Source organism: Alosa sapidissima, chromosome 4 (genome assembly GCF_018492685.1).
Source record: "Alosa sapidissima isolate fAloSap1 chromosome 4, fAloSap1.pri, whole genome shotgun sequence".
Taxonomy (NCBI): Eukaryota; Metazoa; Chordata; class Actinopteri; order Clupeiformes; family Clupeidae; genus Alosa; species Alosa sapidissima.
Genome location: NC_055960.1, coordinates 27,840,065 through 27,860,025, shown reverse-complemented (window position 1 = coordinate 27,860,025; position 19,961 = coordinate 27,840,065). Strand labels below are relative to the sequence as shown.

Sequence of the window (19,961 nt, the reverse complement as noted above, 5' to 3'; positions counted from 1 at the left end):
TGCAGAAAGTTCCATTCACATGAATGGGCCTTCCAAACGTACGGAGGTCCGTAAAAAACTATATAATTACCACTGAAAAGTATACAATGACGACTGTCAATGGCAACAGGTTTTGTGCCTCTGAAACACGTCTTTCATAATGAGTACTGGCTCAAGGTGCTTTGAATAAATGTCCGTTCCCTCTAACTCTGTCCCTTTCACCCCAGCAACATGTGTTCAAATAGCTCTCCTCTAAAGAGCTTATCCCTAAGCACTGTCCTGCTCATCAGGGAACATGTAAACTTCTCAGGGCTGGACAAGGAGAAATGTACAAGTGGACAAAGGTAGAAGTCAAAAGGGCTGAGGTGACAATGGACAGACAGAGGGAAATGCTGCGAGAGAGAAATAATTAGTTGATCTCACCGGAAAGTCCACCAACGTCCATCTTCTTGAGGTTCTTGGCCTCCAGGACGTTGACGGTGAGTTTGCCGGCTGTGGGCACGTAGCGCAGCGAGATGCAGATGTCTCCCAGCTTCTCCGGCTGAGGTGGGGAAAAGCACAGCAGTGCAGTGAAGCTGGAGCTAACCCAGACTACAACAAACAGCCACACTGTGGACAGAGCATCTGTATGCAGAAATCTGGGCACCCATGGGTGCATTCCACAATTGCTGTTTGTGTGTTTGTTTAATTGTTTTTATTGTTTGTTTGTTTTTATTTTCACCCCTGGGTACATTCCACAAAGTCATTGAATAAAAAAACATTGTCATTATTATTTAAATCTCTCTGCGGAAGAGCTTTAGTTACTCCTTTTCAATTTTCAGCAGAATAAAAAAAACTATAATGATATAATTCACTTGAGAGGTCTCCAAACTTTATCATGTAACTCCTTCTGCTAAAGATGCTCAGGGATCGGCCCCAATAGAAGTATACTATAGATCTAGATACTATGTACTGTATATTCCAGTGATCGGCCCCAATAGAAGTATACTATAGATCTAGATACTATGTACTGTATATTCCAGTGTACTGTAAGTATGAGTGGTGGCAGGGCTCTTGACCAACCTCCTCTTTCTCGACACTTTCCAGCTCCTTCCACTCCTCAATGGGTTTTCCCAGGTCAATGGATTTGAAGTCAATCTTCACCTCCCCGATGATGTCGTGCTTGGAAAAGCGGTCGTAGTCGTACACAGACATGACCAGCGTCTTCCCTCCAAGCTCTTCATAGGGAAGCTGAGAGCCACCAGGGCCGGGGAGACACAAAGCAGTGTGAGAACATTGACAAGGCAGTGACCACGTGACCGAATTACTGGTCAGGCTGTAGCCATGTCACAGGGTCGCTGTGTTTTTCGTTTTCTTTCTCATTTGCCTGACAGGAGTGAGGAATGTACAGTGAGGATATGTGCTGCACAGTCCAGCTTCAGATTCAACCTCTGACCATCTTGACTTGGAAGAAGCTCGTCCTAATGTCAACATATTTGCGTAATAAAAGGGTAAAAATGGTTGTTCAGTTTTGTAGCTAAGGTCTGTCAGCACTGTTTAGTATGATTAGTACTAAACACTGTTTAGTATGATTAGTATATATTGTTTATGTATTGACAATGTTCACTTTAGTGCATCTTAGAGCTAAAGGACAGTGCTTATGCTAGAAAACAGTGTATTACACACACACACACACACACACACACACACACACACACACACACACACACACACACACACACACACACACACACACACACACACACACAGAGTATTAGTCAAGCGACATCAAAGACATAATTACTGAGCTACAGGGTCCTTACACATCATTAGTGTTTGAAGTGAGCCCCTCACACTTCCACTCTACTGTCTAGATTGTGTTTCCATAATGCTTCTTAGCAACTCACAGGACAGAATTTGGTTGGCTTCAGGTTCTGTATTAAAGTATTAAAACATTTTCATTCCTATGTATTGCTTCATGGTCTGTTTTAGAGTGTTGCATTTTCATTTGTAATATTTGCGTCTGGTTCTATTTTAGATTGTATACTGTGGATGTTCTGCTGCACAGGGTGGGGTATGGAGGAGGAGAGAAATCATACCATCAGTGCATCACTGCAGAACTGTGTGCAGCTGTGGGCAGAGCACACACACACACACACACACACACACACACACACACACACACACACACACACACACACACACTTATAGCCACAGTCACACACACATTCATACACACACACCGCCTTGCACATAAATTATAGGGGCCAGAGATCTGACCACTGGACGCTTTTAAAAGTCCCTCCAGACCTCATTAGGAGCTGGGACTGGAGCTCCACTTGCTCATTCACACACCCAAGCTCTGGAGAACCTCCAATCGTTCTCTGAACCTCAGACACTGGACATAACACTGTAAATAATGGTGGTATGTAGGTCTGTAGGCACTGTAGGTCGAGGGGAATAAGGGAAGATGATTTTCAGAGAAACCCTACACATTTACTCTTATTTTTTACTTACTTTTTAATCCTTACTTTGATTTGTTTTATTTCTATTTTTATCTTTACCTTAGTACATTTTACATTCTTTTATTCTTATTTTTACTTCCTATTCTTATTTTTACGTTAGAACATTTTACTGTTTTATTTTTCTTTAACTAGTATGTTTTACTCTCTTTTTATTCTTATTTTTACTTGGTTTTGATCCTTACATTTCTCCTGTTCTCATGTATGTACTGTATCTATCTGTTCAGTGAAGTGTCTGCCCCTTTAAGCCTCTGTATTCGGATCATTCTTGTTTGCCTGCCTCACCTGTACAGCAGTTTGGGTCAACTGCTATTATGTGCTATATAAATAAAGTCAATTGACTAGGATTACTTTATTTGAAAATGTCTTTATGTGTAGTTTATTTATTGATAGCAAAATGGGTGGTTATATATTTGAATGTCTTGGTAATGTCTGAAAGTTAATTGATTTTGTTGTGTTCCCCTTTTAGTTATTCATGGTCTGGCCAGTCTGTATTTAAGTTCCCCTTTGTCTCATTTTGTCGGTTCATGTCGTGGGTTTATGTCATCGGGTGATGTCTGTTCTGTTTAGATACCCTTATTTTGGGCACAGAACTTTATTCAAAAAGTTATCCTGTTATTTATTAAGCTTTTGGTAAATAAAACGATTTTTTGTTGAACCCTCAAAATAATTAAACCACGTCGGTCGGGAAATTCGGTCTGGACTTGTTCCATTGAGAAGCAACTATGCCCGAACCAGAGCAGTTAGAACCGACTGCACCAATCAAATGGTCTGGGCGGCCTTTATACGACAGGTGAGCAACAGTAGTCTATCACGTCACCTGAGCGCGCTTCGGTTGAGCCTGTCTGTTGTAGCCTACAAGATATTGACAGCGCAATAACTTTATTGAAAGCAGCGTATAAAGCCATCTTCAATCTCTTTGATTCTTTTGCTGAGAACCCAGGGTCTTGCAAAAAAAAAGAAAAGAAAAAGCCCTTTCAAGCTGTTGACACTGTACTCACCTTGAAAACGAAGGACTCGTTGAACACTGGATTTAGGTTTTTCTTTTGCACCTTTGTGTCAAATTTCTTCTTCTTGTCGGGAAGAATAAAGACCTTCACGTAGGGGTCGGAGGTGCCACCTGAATCCATGGAAACCAGGTCGGCGCACTGAAGGATGCCCACGGTCAGCTGAACAACACAAAAGCATGGAAGATTAAAGAACATTCCAGTCTTTCGGTATTTTTTCTGCTCAGTTATTTTTTATAAACTGGTAAAAGCACAGTGTGTATGTTGGTGGCAACTCAAGGCAAGTCAAGGAGGGAGGCTACGCAAGCCTCTGTTCAGAGCAGTTGTACGGAGTTTACATTTGAGGACACCTGAGTACCTCAGAAGAACTTTACAATTCCTGGGTGGCAGTTCAACCTCTGATGAACCACTGATGACCCGTGTTGTTCTTTGTAGCACATGGCAAAAGATCAGTGTCATAACATTTACCTTAAGGAAGACATTGGCTAAAATGTTCTTTAAAATGCATTGCACCAGGTGAACTTTTATGTGCCTTTCAACTGTGCTCAGAATCTTCCAAACTGAATCTGGAGGCTACTGATAGCTGCTAATGAAATTAAGATATTGAGTATTGAGTACTACACACACACACACACACACACACACACACACACACACACACACACACACATGGATATTGCTACACTACACCACAGATTAGCTCCTAACACGTCTGCTGCTCTTGTCAAAGCAGCTTTGGCAGAGGAAACTTCTCACACGTCTTCTGCTCAATGCACATTAAAGGAATTATCCGGAGTAAAATGCACTTTAGATCAATTTACGGATGATTGGGAGTACATACGTTGAGTTGACATCAAAATCATGTCATTCGGATGTGTTTTGAGAAAGTTCGATTTTACCGTTTTTAGTCAAAACTCGTTAGCGTGGAAGTGAGAAGGGCATATTATTTCACCGCTACAAAACGCTATTTTTATACTTCTTCTACAGTTCCAAACAACATTACACTTACGTGGTAGTGAGTAGAGGGTCCCTAAAGCCAAACCGAAGTATCCCGAGGTCTTTATGTGGTTGGATAGAGAGTCCAGAATTAATTTCATCAAGCCAGTACCTTTCCGGAAATGTTGCCATCTTTGCTGCCATCTTTAGGGGAAAGTCCGTAGGAGTCGATTGCCAAGTGTGGAGTAACACGCTCTGGAAATTCACAATTTCGTCGGCGTTAAAAAAAAAAAAAAAACATAGTCCAGTATTTCTTTTGAAATTGAAATGAAGTTGTATGGACTGGACTATGTTTTTTTTTTTTTTTTTTTTTAAACGGTGACGAAATTGTGAATTTCCAGAGCGTGTTACTCCACACTTGGCAATCGACTCCTACGGACTTTTTGATCTAAAGTGCATTTTACTCCGGATAATTCCTTTAATGAACACAAGTACTGAAGCCCACCATGAGAGTGCACCATATTTAACCACACAGGCTTGATTTTATCTACTATGCTAGTACTACCAGCTACGTACAAAAACAGAAATAACTCACTGTTCAGATGATTAATTATGCATTCATTAAATGGATCCATAATTGATGACTGAAGCAGGCTGTGACTGAAGGATTGATGTGAATGTTGCATGGTTTGTCGTAGTTGCTAGTCTGGCCTAAGGACATCATAGTGTATATCATCATCAAAGTGAGAATATTAAATTGGATTGCCTTAAAGTGGTCTGCATACCATGGAGAAATCAAAGGAAGATAATGACGGTGGTCTGTGAAACTCTAAATGCTTTTTTGTCATCAGTTCTTAAGTCCCTTGTTGCCCAGTGCTGACTCAGCAAGTCCTCTGGGACCCTCCACTGTGACACAGCGTTCCCATATCGCTCCAAAGCTCGTCACAAATGTCATTACAGGACCCACGCTTGAGCAGCCACCACAGCCCACATATTGAGGACACACACACACACACACACACACAGACTGACTTTTTGTGAAGGTATGCAGATTGACTCAGCAGCTGGCATGCACACGAACATGGTTCATGCACACACACACACACACACACACTGACCTTACATCTCAGGGATACACCAACATATCAGAACCTCTAAATTTGTTATATGAAAAGCAAATATTATGAACAGCAATGCAGCTCAAGGACTATGTGACATAACACACATCATTTATGCTGTGTTCAAACTTCAGTGCATCACCCATGCCTGTCAACCCTCCCGTTTTTTCTGGGTTTCTCACGTATTTTAACTTTTTTTCCCACTGTCTTCCCGTTTTTAATATTTTCCCGTAAAATATCCCGCATTTTAATACTCTCATAACATTAGCCCTACCACCGGATCTGTCGGTCTCTGTACTGTTGTCCTGTTGCTACCCCCTTGCCCTTCCAGCGAAACAAATGTTTTCAAAGCATTGTTTTGCTTGCTTGAAGGCAACATTAAAGTGATATAAGCCTATTTAAGATAATGGTATGGTTTATGTGAGAACATGATTTGACGCCAATCTGTAAGTAACAAGGGCGCGGGAAGGGGGGTGCTGAGGGTGCTGCAGCACCCCCTGCTGACAGGAGATAGATTTTTAAGATTTGTTATGTATATTTTTAAATAATTACTAATTCGCTGTCTGACATTATTTTTGTATGTGAAATGATGAGTCAAATAGCAAAAAAGGGTTATGGATTGGTTCGAATATAGGCTACTAAAAATGAACAGTTATAGAGATCAACGTGAACGTGAGTCAGTTAGGCTACTGTAAGAACCGTAACGTGGTTTCAGCTATGTGATAGCGATCAAGTGTGTAGGCCTACGGTTGATATAGGCCTACATATTCTATGCGATTTACACGTTCAAAAAAGCAGGGATAAGCTGAAAGAAACTTTAATTGTGTTGTACAGTTTTGCAAAACCAATAAATTATAGCTGGTGAAATCATTTCACTAGTCGCTAAGATAGATATTATTAGGACACATTCTTGCTGTGGAGATGACACACTTTAGGCTATTCAGGAATTATTTGCGAGATCATTGCAGCCTGATTATTAGCCTATATTTAAAGCCAAACATCTCTGGTGTGGTTTTGACGATCAGAAAAGTAATTTTCCTTAGCTATACTGAAATAGGCTAATGATGTCTGTGGGGTTAGGGTGGGTGCAGTGGAGTCGGAGTGCTGTCGCGGAACATTGGAATTTGTGGTTGACCAGGACGTTTCTAAAACTTCTCTCTATCACCCGCACACCGCACTAAAATGGTGTATTTAGCAGTCAAAATCCGAGGGGAGAAATCGTCGGACATCCATTATTTTTGTTATTCAGCACCCCTGGTCAAAAACAGGTTCCCGCGTGCCTGGTAAGTAAAGTAGGCCTAGCTCCACACCTCGTTTAGTTAATGCAGCAGTTTTGTAGTCAGAATTTTTGCTGTTAGCAGAGGGATACAGAAAGATGAATGTTGACATTTTCCCGTATTTTGTGTGAGAAAACCCAGGAAATATCCCTTATTTTCAAAGCTCAGTGTTGACAGCTATGGCTTCACCTCCATGTGACTCAGCTAATCAGAATCATGAATCAGCATTTACAGGTTCAAATCCTGGTGCCCCCTCAAACATGCTCACAAGCTGGCCTGTGCAAATGGGTTTGCCTAACTGTTTAGGGTCAGCCGTGGCCTACTGGTTAACGCTTTGGACTTGTAACCGGATGGTTGCCGGTTTAAACCCCGACCAGTAGGCACGGCTGAAGTGCCCTTGAGCAAGGCACCTAACCCATCACTGCTCCCCGAGCGCCGCTGTTGTTGCAGGCAGCTCACTGGGCCGGGATTAGTGTGTGCTTCTGTTCACTGTGTGCTGAGTGTGTTTCACTAATTCACGGATTGGGATAAATGCAGAGACCAAATTTCCCTCACGGGATCAAAAGAGTATATATATTATACTAACATATACTAATTTCCAGTTAGGTGAGATCTGATAAGTGAAGTTTATCTCTGTGTCACACACACACACACACACACACACACACACACACACACACACACACACACACACCCTGTATGACTGACCGACCTTATTGTCTGTGAAGTCGTAAGCCAGTGAATACTGCAGTTTTCCCAGCATCTCAACCTCCTTCTCCTCTTCCTCCTTCTCTTCCTCTGTCAGCCCTGTCTCACCTTCCTCATCGTCGTCATCCTGATGTTTCTGTATGGCAGGGGATCAAAGAGGGTTGGTTAAACTCTTGAGAGATGCATCATGGGTAACATTCACTGGTCCCTGCTTCAGCATGCCACAGACTAGGGCCCCCCCTCAGGGCCAGGGTTCTGTAAAGGGGCCCCAGGGGGCCCACAGGGTTGCGTGTTTGGCCTTGCGGCTCTGTCGTCACTGATGGATGCTGTCAGTCATTCATGGGAGGATGCAGGCAAGTGACTTGAGTTCACAACCGGGTTTTGGTGACACACACTCTCCTGACCGCACACATGCAGGGATGCTTCACTTCAGTCAGATTGGTCAGGGATCGTCTGATGGAAGCTCGGGTGCACTACAGTACCTGTCTTAAGAGGTACCTAAGCAGTTACCTGTGCTTAAAGTAACCTGTGCTATATGTTTTTTTTGTGGTCAGATTTACCTGTGGTCATATCTACCTGTGTTTAGAGTAACCTGAGTTTTTTCTGAATGTTTTATGCTCATTGTGCTATCTGAGACCAGTACTTTGAGTGCACTATATAGGCTACTCAAATACCCGTACCCACACTTGTACCTATGCTGAATTGTACAGTCTCAAGGTCTCCTTAGTTTAATGTCATCATTACAAGCCGATCCCAATACAGATTTTTGTTTTCTTGAGCGTCTGCTTCAGTCCTGCTTGTTATGGTGTGAATATTACTGTCAACTAATTTATTTCTACTGCCTGCATTTAGAATCTAGCCTCTCCCTTCAGCTAAATGCTTTGAGAAACACACAAGCACCAGCGGTCCATCAGGGACACACTGATTGAGTCCAAGTGATAAAAAAAAGACCTGAGTTGATTTTTAAATTTCATTTCTTTGTTCTATTTCTGGACGCAAGACTTGCTGAGTCGCAGTTTTTCGTGTTTTCGAACAACGTCCAAAATCGCCAGTTTAAGTGGAAAGCTCTTCAAAGATCCTGAATACATTTTCTCCTCAAGCTCTCCACTCCCCATGGAGACAGAGCCTGCTGAAGGGCTTTAAAGAGCTTCTGTCTTTGCCGTCAGATCCTCCCTGCTCAACCACACACTCCTCTCAAAATGTAAGCACAGGAACCACTTCAAAAACATGAGATAAATATGTTTTTTTTCTCTCTCTCAGTTTAGCAAAATAATTGGCAATTCTTAGCAGAGATGCCAAATAAAACTTTTGGACTTTTTGGTCTTTCACCGAGGGAGAGAGCGCCAAATTCATTAACTAGCCCACTCTCAGATTAATGCCGATTTTGTTCACAAATGATCTTTCCACATCAGTCATACACGTGTCAAACCAAAGACATCGAATGAACAAAATAATGTGTCACCAAGTGTTGCTACTTTCAAGTCAATACATCATCATCTCCCTAGCAGCAAATTAAAGAGCACAGTGATGGTCTTAACTTTTTTCAGTTTTCATTGTTTTCATGAAAAAAAGTTCAAGTTAGTAGCAATTTGTTATTGCTAATTTGCTATTATAAATATATACAGCATAACTGTAGCATTAGTGTTCGTATGAGTTAGCATTAGCTAGCATGTTGTAAGCTAACTGTGCTTTTTAATGCATGCAGCCATACTGTTTCTTGTGGGTTGCCTCTGGCTTCATCCAACACATGTATTTGTTAAATATTACAGTGAGTCGAGGTTCATATAGCATTCATATCTCATCAACAGTGTTAATGGTTTGGTGTTATTCAAGTACCATTAGAAGTGTTAAAAGGGCTGGGAGGCAGGGCATAAACCACATTGTAACTGTCCTTCGTTTTAAAGTCATCATCATCATCAAGCAGCTGTAGCCGATTGGCTCAAACCAGGAAGTTACAATGTGTTTTTGGTGTCCAAGCCCCACCCCCCCTCCACCACAGGCGCCACCTATACTTGCACCTGGCAGCCAGAGAGCATCGCCGCTTAACTGTCCACCTACCGTCAGCCGGCCGTCCCCACAGGTGGCGAGAGACGGCGCGCACACACCACACACGATACAAAGCGAAGGAGGAAGAAGGAGAAGAGGAGGAGAGCAGAGAGAGAGGGAGAGGGTGAACTCACAAACACACTACTACTCCACACAGTACACACACACACACATACGCCCAACAACAACAAGAACTAAAGCTCCAACAACACACCTGAGAAATGACACACTCCAGCAGTTCTAACGTCACAAGAGTTGTAAGAAAAAGCATGAGTACACTCTACAGGGTTGTTTGTCACTCAGCGTAGCTTTGCTTGGAGATCTGACAGCTTTGGAGATGGCTGCTGTGCATTTCAAAATCCTCACTGACACCCTGACTGGGCTCTAAAAGAGTGTGTCATTTGTCATGGAAGCAACAATGAATTACATAATGCATGGTGTATCACAAACACAGGAACGAAAACTGTTGAAATGACAGAAGAAAATGGACGACTCCAGTGCTGTAGAGACTTAACGAAGCATGAGAGATTGTTTTTGTTTGTTGTTTTTGTTTGTTTTTACGCTATGTACTCTGTCTCCTGACATCTGCAGTGTGACAGTATTCCCTGCATTAGCTTCTCAAGTTCAACTTGAGTTTTAGGAATATCTTGATGTGTAAGTGTGATCGGGAGTGGGGAGTGGAGCGCTAAACATGGTTGTCGCCATGACAGCGGGCCATGTTGCCATGGCGGCGCCACAGTGACGTACATCTCCCTGCATGTTCTTCATGTTGAAGCCGTCCTTGCCCTTCTTGCCCTTCTTGTTCTTCTTCTTCTTGCAGCAGCACTTCTTGATGATGCAGAAGCAGCAGGTGATGATGAGCAGGCCCGCTACCACGGCGATAGCGATGATCGCCCAGGGTGGTACTGCAGGGGGGTGGGTGTTGTGGTGGGGGGGGGGGGGGGGGGACAAGGTCAGGAAGGTCATGTATGAGGTCAGGAGGTCAAGGTCACATACTTCAGTATGTGCAGTTCACATGTCCACACACATAGAAGTACATCACATAAACACTTCACCTGCCTTACCTGGCTATATGCACACAAATTCAAATCTAAACGTTTTCTTATGACCAGGTAAGTGAGGATAGGAGCAGGCTTCACTCAATGTGTATTTTTCTAAACTATTAGAGTGCTGGCCTGAATAGTTAGATCACGTAAAGTAGGAGAGAGGCCGCACTATGCATAAATACTTTTATTTGCAAATAAAAGTATTAATGTATAACGGCCTCTCTCCTACTTTTTATGACCAGGTGCATATACTGTTGGTGTATCCCTAGAGTATGTAAAAAACCTACAGCTGAGAGATTTCAAACAATCATAATCTTACTACTGGATACCTGGAGCGAGAGAGAGAGAGAGAGAGGTGTCAACTTAGCAGTCAGAGGATCAAAGGGACATTACTCACGTGGGATTTTGTCAATCTCGTTGAGGAACTTGCTCTTGATCTCCTCAAAGACGTCGTTCTTGTTGACGGTCCCCTCGGATTCGCTGGAGTTGCCGGCGGAGGTGGAGATGGCAGGCACCGGGGACGCGGTCATGGCGCTGGTGGTGCTGGCTCCCGTGGGCTCCGGGGCCACCATTGCCTGGGGCTGCCGCAGCAGGTTCAGCTTCATGGTGGTGGTGGTGAGCTAGCTACACACACACTCACACACACACGCTCCTCGCTCCGGGCCTGCAGAGGACACACACACACACACACACACACACACACACACACACACACACACACACACACACACACACACACACACAGTGAGAAAGAACACATCAGTCTGGGTAAGTACACCTACACACTTCAGGAGGTTATATTATATCATGTACAATATGCACAATTCACTCACACACACAAGCAAACAGACAATGAGGCAGAGAGAATAAATTAGACAATAGTCAGATTTGCATTACATCACACACACACACACACATACACACACACACACACACACACACACACACACACACACACACACACACACACACTGCTCGGAATAGTCCTGCAAACTGACAAACAGTGTGTGATAAACACATTTATTTCTTTTCCCCCCCTTTTTTCAAACAGCAGTAATTAGCAGCATATCTCCCAAATGTTCAATCAGTAGGAACAGCAGTGGATGTGGCTCGAAGTGGCAAAAACAGCTTTTCTGTTTCTTTCTATGCACACCAGTGGGATGAATCATTCTGTGTCTGGGAGAGGGCAAGCCTCTCTGCTGTAGCTCTCAATGACACACACACACACACACACACACACACACACATACACAAACACACAAACGCACACGCACACACACAAACACACAAATGCACACGCACACACACACACACACACACACACACACACACACACACACACAAACTCAGTGCCTGGGAGGGTGCGTGCTTCCATTCTGTAGCTCTTAAACCCCCCCCCCCCCCAACACACACACAAACACACACAAACACACAGTGTCTGGATGCTGGTCTGTCCCCATTCTGCTGTGGCATGTTTTGTCTATGCAGCTGCCTCACTGCAGAGCAGCATGTGTATGGTGCAGAGAGGATCATTGGTGTGCACAGTGCTGAGTGGAGGTGTACAGGTGGTGTGTAGGGTGGGCACGGAGCATTGGTGTGTAGGGTGCAGTGTGTGTGTGTGTGTGTGTGTGTGTGTGTGGGGGGGGGGGGGGGGGTGGTGATGGATGGTGATGTGCGGGGTGTGTGTGTGATGTGTAAGGTGCAGTGTGTGTGTATGTGTGTGTGTGGTTGGGGGGGGGGGGCAGTGATGTGTCGGGTGCAGTGTGTGTGTGTGTGTGTGGGGTTGGAGGGGGGCAGTGATGTGTACGGTGCAGACGAGGAGACAGATTAAACACGACCACCGAGCAGAGAACACAACTCCTCAGGGCCTGCTACTGCTGTGCTAAACACAGACTCTAATTCAGATGTACACACACACACACACACACACACACACACACACACACACACATAATGTCTCTGAACATGAACACCGAGTCCCTTTCATTCTTTCTCTCTTTTTCTGGTTCTTTCTCTCTCCTTCAAACACACACACACACACACACACACACACACACACACACACACACACACACACACACACACAAAGGCCTCTGCTCCCTCTATCATCTGCTGAGGCTGGGATAAATTAGTGGACAACGCAGCATTCAGATAATTGGCCTGGAAGTAAAAAGTGCTGACTCAGAGCTTTTGGCACAGCAGCAGCAGCAGCGGCGACGGCGGCAGAAGCAGGAGTAAGATCTGGAGCTGCTCGGCCCTTTGTGAGAGCAGAGCCATGACTCAGTTAGTTACACACTGCTGCTTAGAAAAGACAGCCACAAAATGGATGTTCACACACACACACACACACACACACACACACACACACACACACACACACACACACACACACACACATAATTGCTGCCTTGTCTTTGTCTCTACACACTGCTGTTGCTGTGATGCATATGTTGCAGGGCCTCTCTGAAGCGGGTCGAGTGGATGGCAGGAGTGTAAGCAGTAAGCACAGGGACGCAGCCATAAAGCCCAATAGCATCTGCCTGTGGTTATGGCATCTCAGCCCATCCAGGGGCAGTAAAAAATGAAAATGGAGGTTGTGAGGCTCGTTTGAATGCGGTGGGCATAAGCTGTGGCTGACCTGGCCTCGTAAATGCCGGCGTTGGACATGATTTCTGAGGAGTGGACACTTCAAAGGCCAGGGGGAGATGAATAGAATATTTCATAGGGAATATTTAACAAGGCTTAATTTGATTAGCAAGGGTAAATGACAGCACTGTCTCCCTCTCCCGACAGATCATGACAGCTCGCAAAAAAAAAAATCAAAGGCTCAAGACTCTATATTTATCAACTGATAGGTGGAAAAAAATTAAAATGACATTAATTTGACTCACTTCTGCTGGTCTGGACTAGCTACATCAGAGGAATATATTTTGCCTTTAAAAATGGTTTATAGGGACTTCTCTATGTATTTCATTGAATTACGAGAGCCTGTGATCTATAATATATAGATAATATACATATAGATCATATTACTATCACATTATTCAGAAAGGTGCAGAAATGAACTATAATGGCTTTAAACTGTTCAAAACTATGTTTGCTCAGTTATTTGTGTATGAAACTTCATTTACCTGTCCTTCCTCCTCTCACCTCTGAAATTGTATTTGGTGGGTTACAGTGGCTTTTATCTTTTGTTTAAGATTGATCAACTAAGACTAGTAAGACAACTAATCTGTTTTAAACATGTAGATATCTATATGCAGTATGTTAGAAACTGAAGCAAACATGCCATTGCATATGGCTTAAATATCTGAACTGCTTGTTTTACACAGCATAATGTCTCTGAAAATTGGAATTAGTCACAGTGTCAGTCCATCAGAAGTTCTTTTAAAGGGACACCAGGCAACGTTTTCGTGTTAATTAATCATCTTCGTAAGTCGGTATATGGTTAAATGACTCATTACGGGGCGAATGAAGGCTCTCTCGCCCACCCCTACTGCAGGTAGGAAGAATATCCCACTTGCAAGTTCGGTGTATCCTACCCGCCGACCGAAGCAGGATCAGTTTACAGCACAGAGGCAGGCTAATTGATTGTTGCAAACGTGTGTATAATGGCAAAGCCGGCGAAAAAGCAGCGAAAACCCTTAACGGAAGATGCAAAGAAAAGGAAAAGAGCTTCAGACCGAGCGAGGGGGAGTTTTGTAGAGAAAAAGCATCAGGCTTGCCTGGTGTCCCTTTAAGAAGCTGATTTCATTAAAGGAATTATCCGGAGTAAAATGCACTTTAGATCGATTTATGGATGATTGGGAGTACATACGTTGAGTTGACATCCAAATCATGTCATTCGGATGTGTTTTGAGAAAGTTCCTCTTCTATGGCTCCAAACAACATTGCACTGACGTGGTAGTGAGTAGAGGGTCCCTAAAGCCAAACCGAAGTATCCCGAGGTCTTTATGTGGTCGGATAGAGAGTCCAGAATGAATTGTTCACAATGTTGTTTGAAACTGTAGAAGAGGTATAAAAATAGCGTTTTGTAGCAGCGAAATAATATGCCCTTCTCACTTCCACGCTAACAAGCTTTGACTAAAAACGGTAACATCGAACTTTCTCAAAACACATCCGAATGACATGATTTGGATGTCAACTCAACGTATGTACTCCCAATCATCCGTAAATCGATCTAAAGTGCATTTTACTCCGGATAATTCCTTTAATCTACCTGATAGGCAGAGGAACCTATCCTCAGTCCCTGCAGTGTCCACAGATCACATTGGGCCAGAGTTATTAAACAGTAAAAAGAGTGAAAAAATAAATGCAAGCCCCCCCCCCCACACCCCCCCCCCCCCTCTCTCTCTCTCTCTATCTCTCTTTGTGCCCCCACCCTCCATCTCTCTACTAACTTATTGTTTAGTATCTAAGCATGTCTCTGCTGAAAGCTCACTGAGTCAGGAAGTATGTTGACACATCTGATATTTTAGACAGCCACAGCAGCCAATACATCATTGTTGCAGCTACATACCGATGATAATAGCTATCATCAGTAGACATTAGCAGGCACTACCTTATGTTATAGCCTAACTGACACTGACACTTCCACCAGATTCCATCAAATGAGACAGAGGAAAAGTGTCAACAACCTGCTGCACAACTCTCCTTTTCCAAAAGACTTCTCTCAGCTTGTTAATTGGTTTGCAGAAACCCATTCCTGGGAATGAGTCAGTGTGAGGACTGTTTAGTGGGATTGTGTCTTTGGGCTTATTTGTGTCGTATGCTGGAGCTTATGCCTTGCTAGTAGGCCATTTCAATTAAAAAGAAAATGGTTTATTATGTAGCTTCTCATTGCTGTTTGGATTGAGACTTAACTAGTTTCCCCCACTGCTCCAAGGGCATGTCGCCAATCACATTTTCTGGAACATCATATTACTGTAGCTGTGTGTATTAATCTTGACTACGTGAGGCTATTACAAGTGGCATTTTGTTATATAATGATGTTGATCAAAGAAGCAGGGCTACAAGCAGGCCTCTTACCTGAGCATCTGCATTGTCCTGTTGGCAGATCAGTGTTTTGGCCCACTCAACTGGTTAAAACCAAGTGTGTACTGGATCGGTGACAGAACTGGACCTGGGCCAAACCTGCACCAGAGTCAGCTCCTTAGCTTGTTTGATTGTTTTTACACAGGCTGCCGTTTTTACCATGGGAATACCATTTGATTTACTATGGGAATGCCATGGGATTGTATTTATCATGGGAATACCATGGGATTGTTTTTACCATGGGAATACCATGGAATTATCTCCTATATTTTATTTGTTCCCTGCTGGATCAACATGCTGCAATGCTCTGCATATCAAAAGGTTCTTCCTACAAAGGCCCTGGCTGCTTTAATTATTCCTGGTCACAGACTTAGGCAGACTGTTTGTTTGTTGGTTATTATGCCTCATGCTGCAGAGGTGCCTGCCTTCATTAATTATCTCCTCTCCTTTCTCTGGCACGAGTCTCCCTCATGGGGAAAACAGGAAATAATGACGACGTAACCTCTAGCCTACTGTACTCTCTACTGTCTCTAGGGTGCTTTTGCTACACAAATAATACATTGTCTATTTTGACCATATATGGTATTGACCATATAGGATTTTACAAACTATATTTATTTATTTATTTGGTGTTATTATATTTTGCTCATACAAGAGTTTGCAAAACATGCAGTTAGTTGCCTGTAATGTACTTTTATATAACCACTGTATTACCTCTAACATCAACTCATACTGTCCCTTTACATTGTTATTGATGAGGAAGAGAAACAGCCTGAATAAATATGTGCTTGAGATAATAGCTATCTCTGCTGCATCCATGGCAGACCATTAGACAGAGTTAGCCGTTGGCTGTGCTGGGGTGGCCTTTCCTTCAGTCAGGCTCTGCTTGTGGCTGAGTAAAGGTTAGTCTAGTCTGGTATCTTACATGACAGCTAACTCTGCCAGATTGTCGCCAGATTGGTGTCAGTCAGCGGCTGTCTGTCTGTGTCGTTACTGCAGTGTGGGTTGGCTTGCAGGTAATGGATGTCCAGCAGTAGCCCAGTGCTGTGTGCGGACTCACCTCTCTGCCTGGATGGTGGACATTCAGCTAATTGTGACAGATCTGAGCCCCATTAAGGCCAGGTCCGCGCCACATTCATGCCAAATCCTCTCCAGTGTCAGTTGTATCCATGCCAGAGCCTGGTGCATTGTGGTCTTGAGCAGTACAGTGTGTGTTTTTTCAATGGATGTTGTGCTGGACATTGGCTCTTCTCTGCCTGCTCCACTTTACTGGGATAGCTCTGTATAGCTGGCACATCAGCTAACTCTGTTACAGCCATGCCAGACCTGGGAAAAATCCATGACAGGTCTGTTTCATTGTCAGGTGCTGCCATTGTAAGATGTGTGGGTTTGGGTTCCATTTTGGCTGTCTGGCAGAAGCACAGCGCTGCTGTACGCTGGGTGCCCTCTCTTGGCCTGGGCACGCTGGGTGCCCTCTCTTGGCCTGGGCAGCTGACATTTGGCTCTGCCAGATTTATGCCACAGTTAGACTGGATCCACACCAAACCCAGGCCAGAGTGTGTGTCATTGTGACCTTTACTGTGATGTGGGTTTGGTGTTGGGTCAGACTGTCTGGCAGTAGCATCGTATGCTGGATGTCCTCTCTGTGCCTTCTGGATAGATGACATTTAGTTCATTCTACCAGATCCATGCCGGACCAGGGCCAGATCCATGCCGGACCAGGGCCATATCCATGCCAGACCAGGGCCAGACCCATGCCGAGTCTGTGCTCCTGCGATGTGGGTTAAGTGTTGGCTCTGGCCGTCTCTGCAGTAGCCAGCACTCAGCTCGGCACTCTTCTCTGCCCAGATGATTGCCATTCAACAGGAGAGCTGTGTGCTCAGGCTTCTCTGGAGCTCCCTGTTCGTCTGTGTTTAAGCCTCTCTGCTGTGCAAGCATGGACTGCAGTGCTGATGATTGGATTTGTAGAGCCTGTTTGTACCACAGTTTGAGCAAGAAAACACAAATTGCACAAAGGGCACAACATGTCTGGATGCTGTTGCAGGTCCATGTGATTGCATTTGATTTCCATTCCAACACAATTTGTCAGAAGCATTTACCGTCTTCTGTCGTGCAGAACTGTGTGATCCAACAAAAGCATACACTGGAACTTGTAAAACGTGAAATTGAGCCCACATGACATTTAGTGCACTGTTCCTTTCCTTACAATCGTAGATGCACAATTTATAAAGGTGACTGAGACCAAGGAGACAAACCCCAGAGCTTGTACAACCCGTCCTAAGACAAATAGTGAGGCTTAATTAGGAACTGCTGTGCCTCCAAAGTGATTTTGCTGCTGAAACAAATCCACATACCTCTCCCTGTGCAAATGTCTGCTGAGACAGTAACAACAAGACATTCCTAATGAAGCAACCATTGATTAAGTCACAACCTGGAAGTGTGAATTGAAAAGCTAGCCCTGCACCTGAGCGAAGCCTGTGCTCCTGCCTGGCAGGGCGGCTTGGAGAGGATGTGGAGAGGAAGGCAAGGTCTCTGGTGGGGCCTCTTACCTCACTAATTAATCTCAGCACTTTTAAGGACCTCAGCCAAACTCGCAGAAGTGCATCAATGAAACCTGAATGGGAATAATCCCTGACTTCAATGGACTTAAGACGTGCAGCTATGAAACCTGAATGTGAATGAAATATCACTGTACATAATGTAAGTGACATGTGATATTGAGTAACATTAAAAGCAGAGAAATGATGTAAAATCATTTATACAATCAATAACTTTAAACAACCTATACTTGATGACTGAATTTAAATCAATGTTCCAATACCTTCAAATACAGTGGAACGGAATATCATAGATTATATCATAGAATATCATATAATAGACTGAAGTGGTATTGAAATGACTATAATTCTGTGCTTAGTGTTTTGGAGGGTAGCCTTAAAATCCAGTATTTTACAGATAATAACACAGGACCGCAGAAGCAGGCTTACTTAAAAAGGTCTCAAGCTGCCATGGAGGGAGCTTCAAAAGAGATGTATCCCAGAGCCTCAGCTCAAAATGAACAGCTCCCCGCTGCACAACACACACACACACACACACACACACACACATACACACACACACACACACTCACACACACACACACTCACACACACACACACACACACATACATACACACACACACACACACACAGGCCACACACACATGCACACACACACATGCAAACTCACACATACGCACACACACATATACACCTCATACGCACACACACACCCACACACACACACGCACACCTCGAACAAGCATGGATCGATATCAGTGCAGTGGGCATGTGTGTGTGTGTGTGTGTGTGTGTGTGAGCATGAGTGAGTGAGCCATTTCAAAGCAATAGATTTCAGTGAGAGAGTTTGAGGTGTAATAGATTTGTTGCCGATGGCTTGTTTGTCATCTTGTTCCCTGAGCCGTCACAGAGGCCATCACACTGAGAGACTGAGAGATCGACATGAGCTCAGCCAGGGAATGTGGACAGGAGTCACCCAAACGCCCCGGTCAACAAGAGTTACCATGACAGCAATCATGAGGACAGGAGACACGGAGACGCTTCTATCAACACGTTTCCATGACAGCAGTCATATCATGGTTTTGAGATTGATTGACAGATTTGAGGGGTTGTTTACAGTAAATCAGCTGATACAATTAGCCGGTAATACCACGCTGTCTGCTGGTCATCTCCCCCTCATATAGATGATCTCATAATCAGAGCTGTACACATAGATCAGCTTTTGCTCACACATTGCATCATCCCCATGACTCACTGGGGTACTGGCCAGAGAAGGACCATGTCAGGACCATAGTTAGTTGGTGTTTGGATGACTGTTTATCCACCAACAGAGCTATCGAATAGTTAGTTGGTGTTTGGATGACTGTTTATCCAGCAACAGAGCTATCAAATAGTTAGTTGGTGTTTGGATGACTGTTTATCCACCAACAGAGCTATCGTAAAGGCTTCATGGTGCTTAAATGTGGGTGGCTGACAGGACAGACTAAATGAAATCTGTTTGTTAAATTGTTAAAAAAAAGTATAGTACGATTAAGATACAAACAGATTGAACTCACAAACCAAGCCCATAGAAACCCCTTCTAAAATGAAGGCTACTGTGCCATTTCACCCTTTCATTCTTTGGGCTATGGTGAAGTGTGTATGGCAGGGGCGGTGGGTTGGTGGGGGGTGATTATAGCAGTGGGCTCCCCCCTGACACACACACACACACACACACACACACACCAGCCTCCTCCAGAGAAACCATCCA

General features: G+C 43.9%; 1 protein-coding gene across 2 annotated transcripts in view; it reads right to left on the bottom strand.

The window, feature by feature from the left end:
* LOC121707613 (synaptotagmin-2) overlaps positions 1 to 19,961 on the bottom strand; it is a 28,409-nt gene that overhangs the window by 5,748 nt on the left and 2,700 nt on the right. The window contains exons 2-7 of one of the 2 annotated variants that reach the window (XM_042090305.1): positions 11,016 to 11,282; positions 10,320 to 10,477; positions 7,531 to 7,662; positions 3,482 to 3,649; positions 1,042 to 1,209; positions 403 to 520 (exon numbers count right to left, since the gene is read on the bottom strand). In XM_042090305.1, coding sequence (XP_041946239.1) covers positions 403 to 520; positions 1,042 to 1,209; positions 3,482 to 3,649; positions 7,531 to 7,662; positions 10,320 to 10,477; positions 11,016 to 11,223 — 952 coding nt within the window. In that variant the 5' untranslated portion in view covers positions 11,224 to 11,282. The remainder of the gene's footprint in view (positions 1 to 402; positions 521 to 1,041; positions 1,210 to 3,481; positions 3,650 to 7,530; positions 7,663 to 10,319; positions 10,478 to 11,015; positions 11,283 to 19,961) is intronic. The other variant, XM_042090306.1, reaches the window with a different exon arrangement.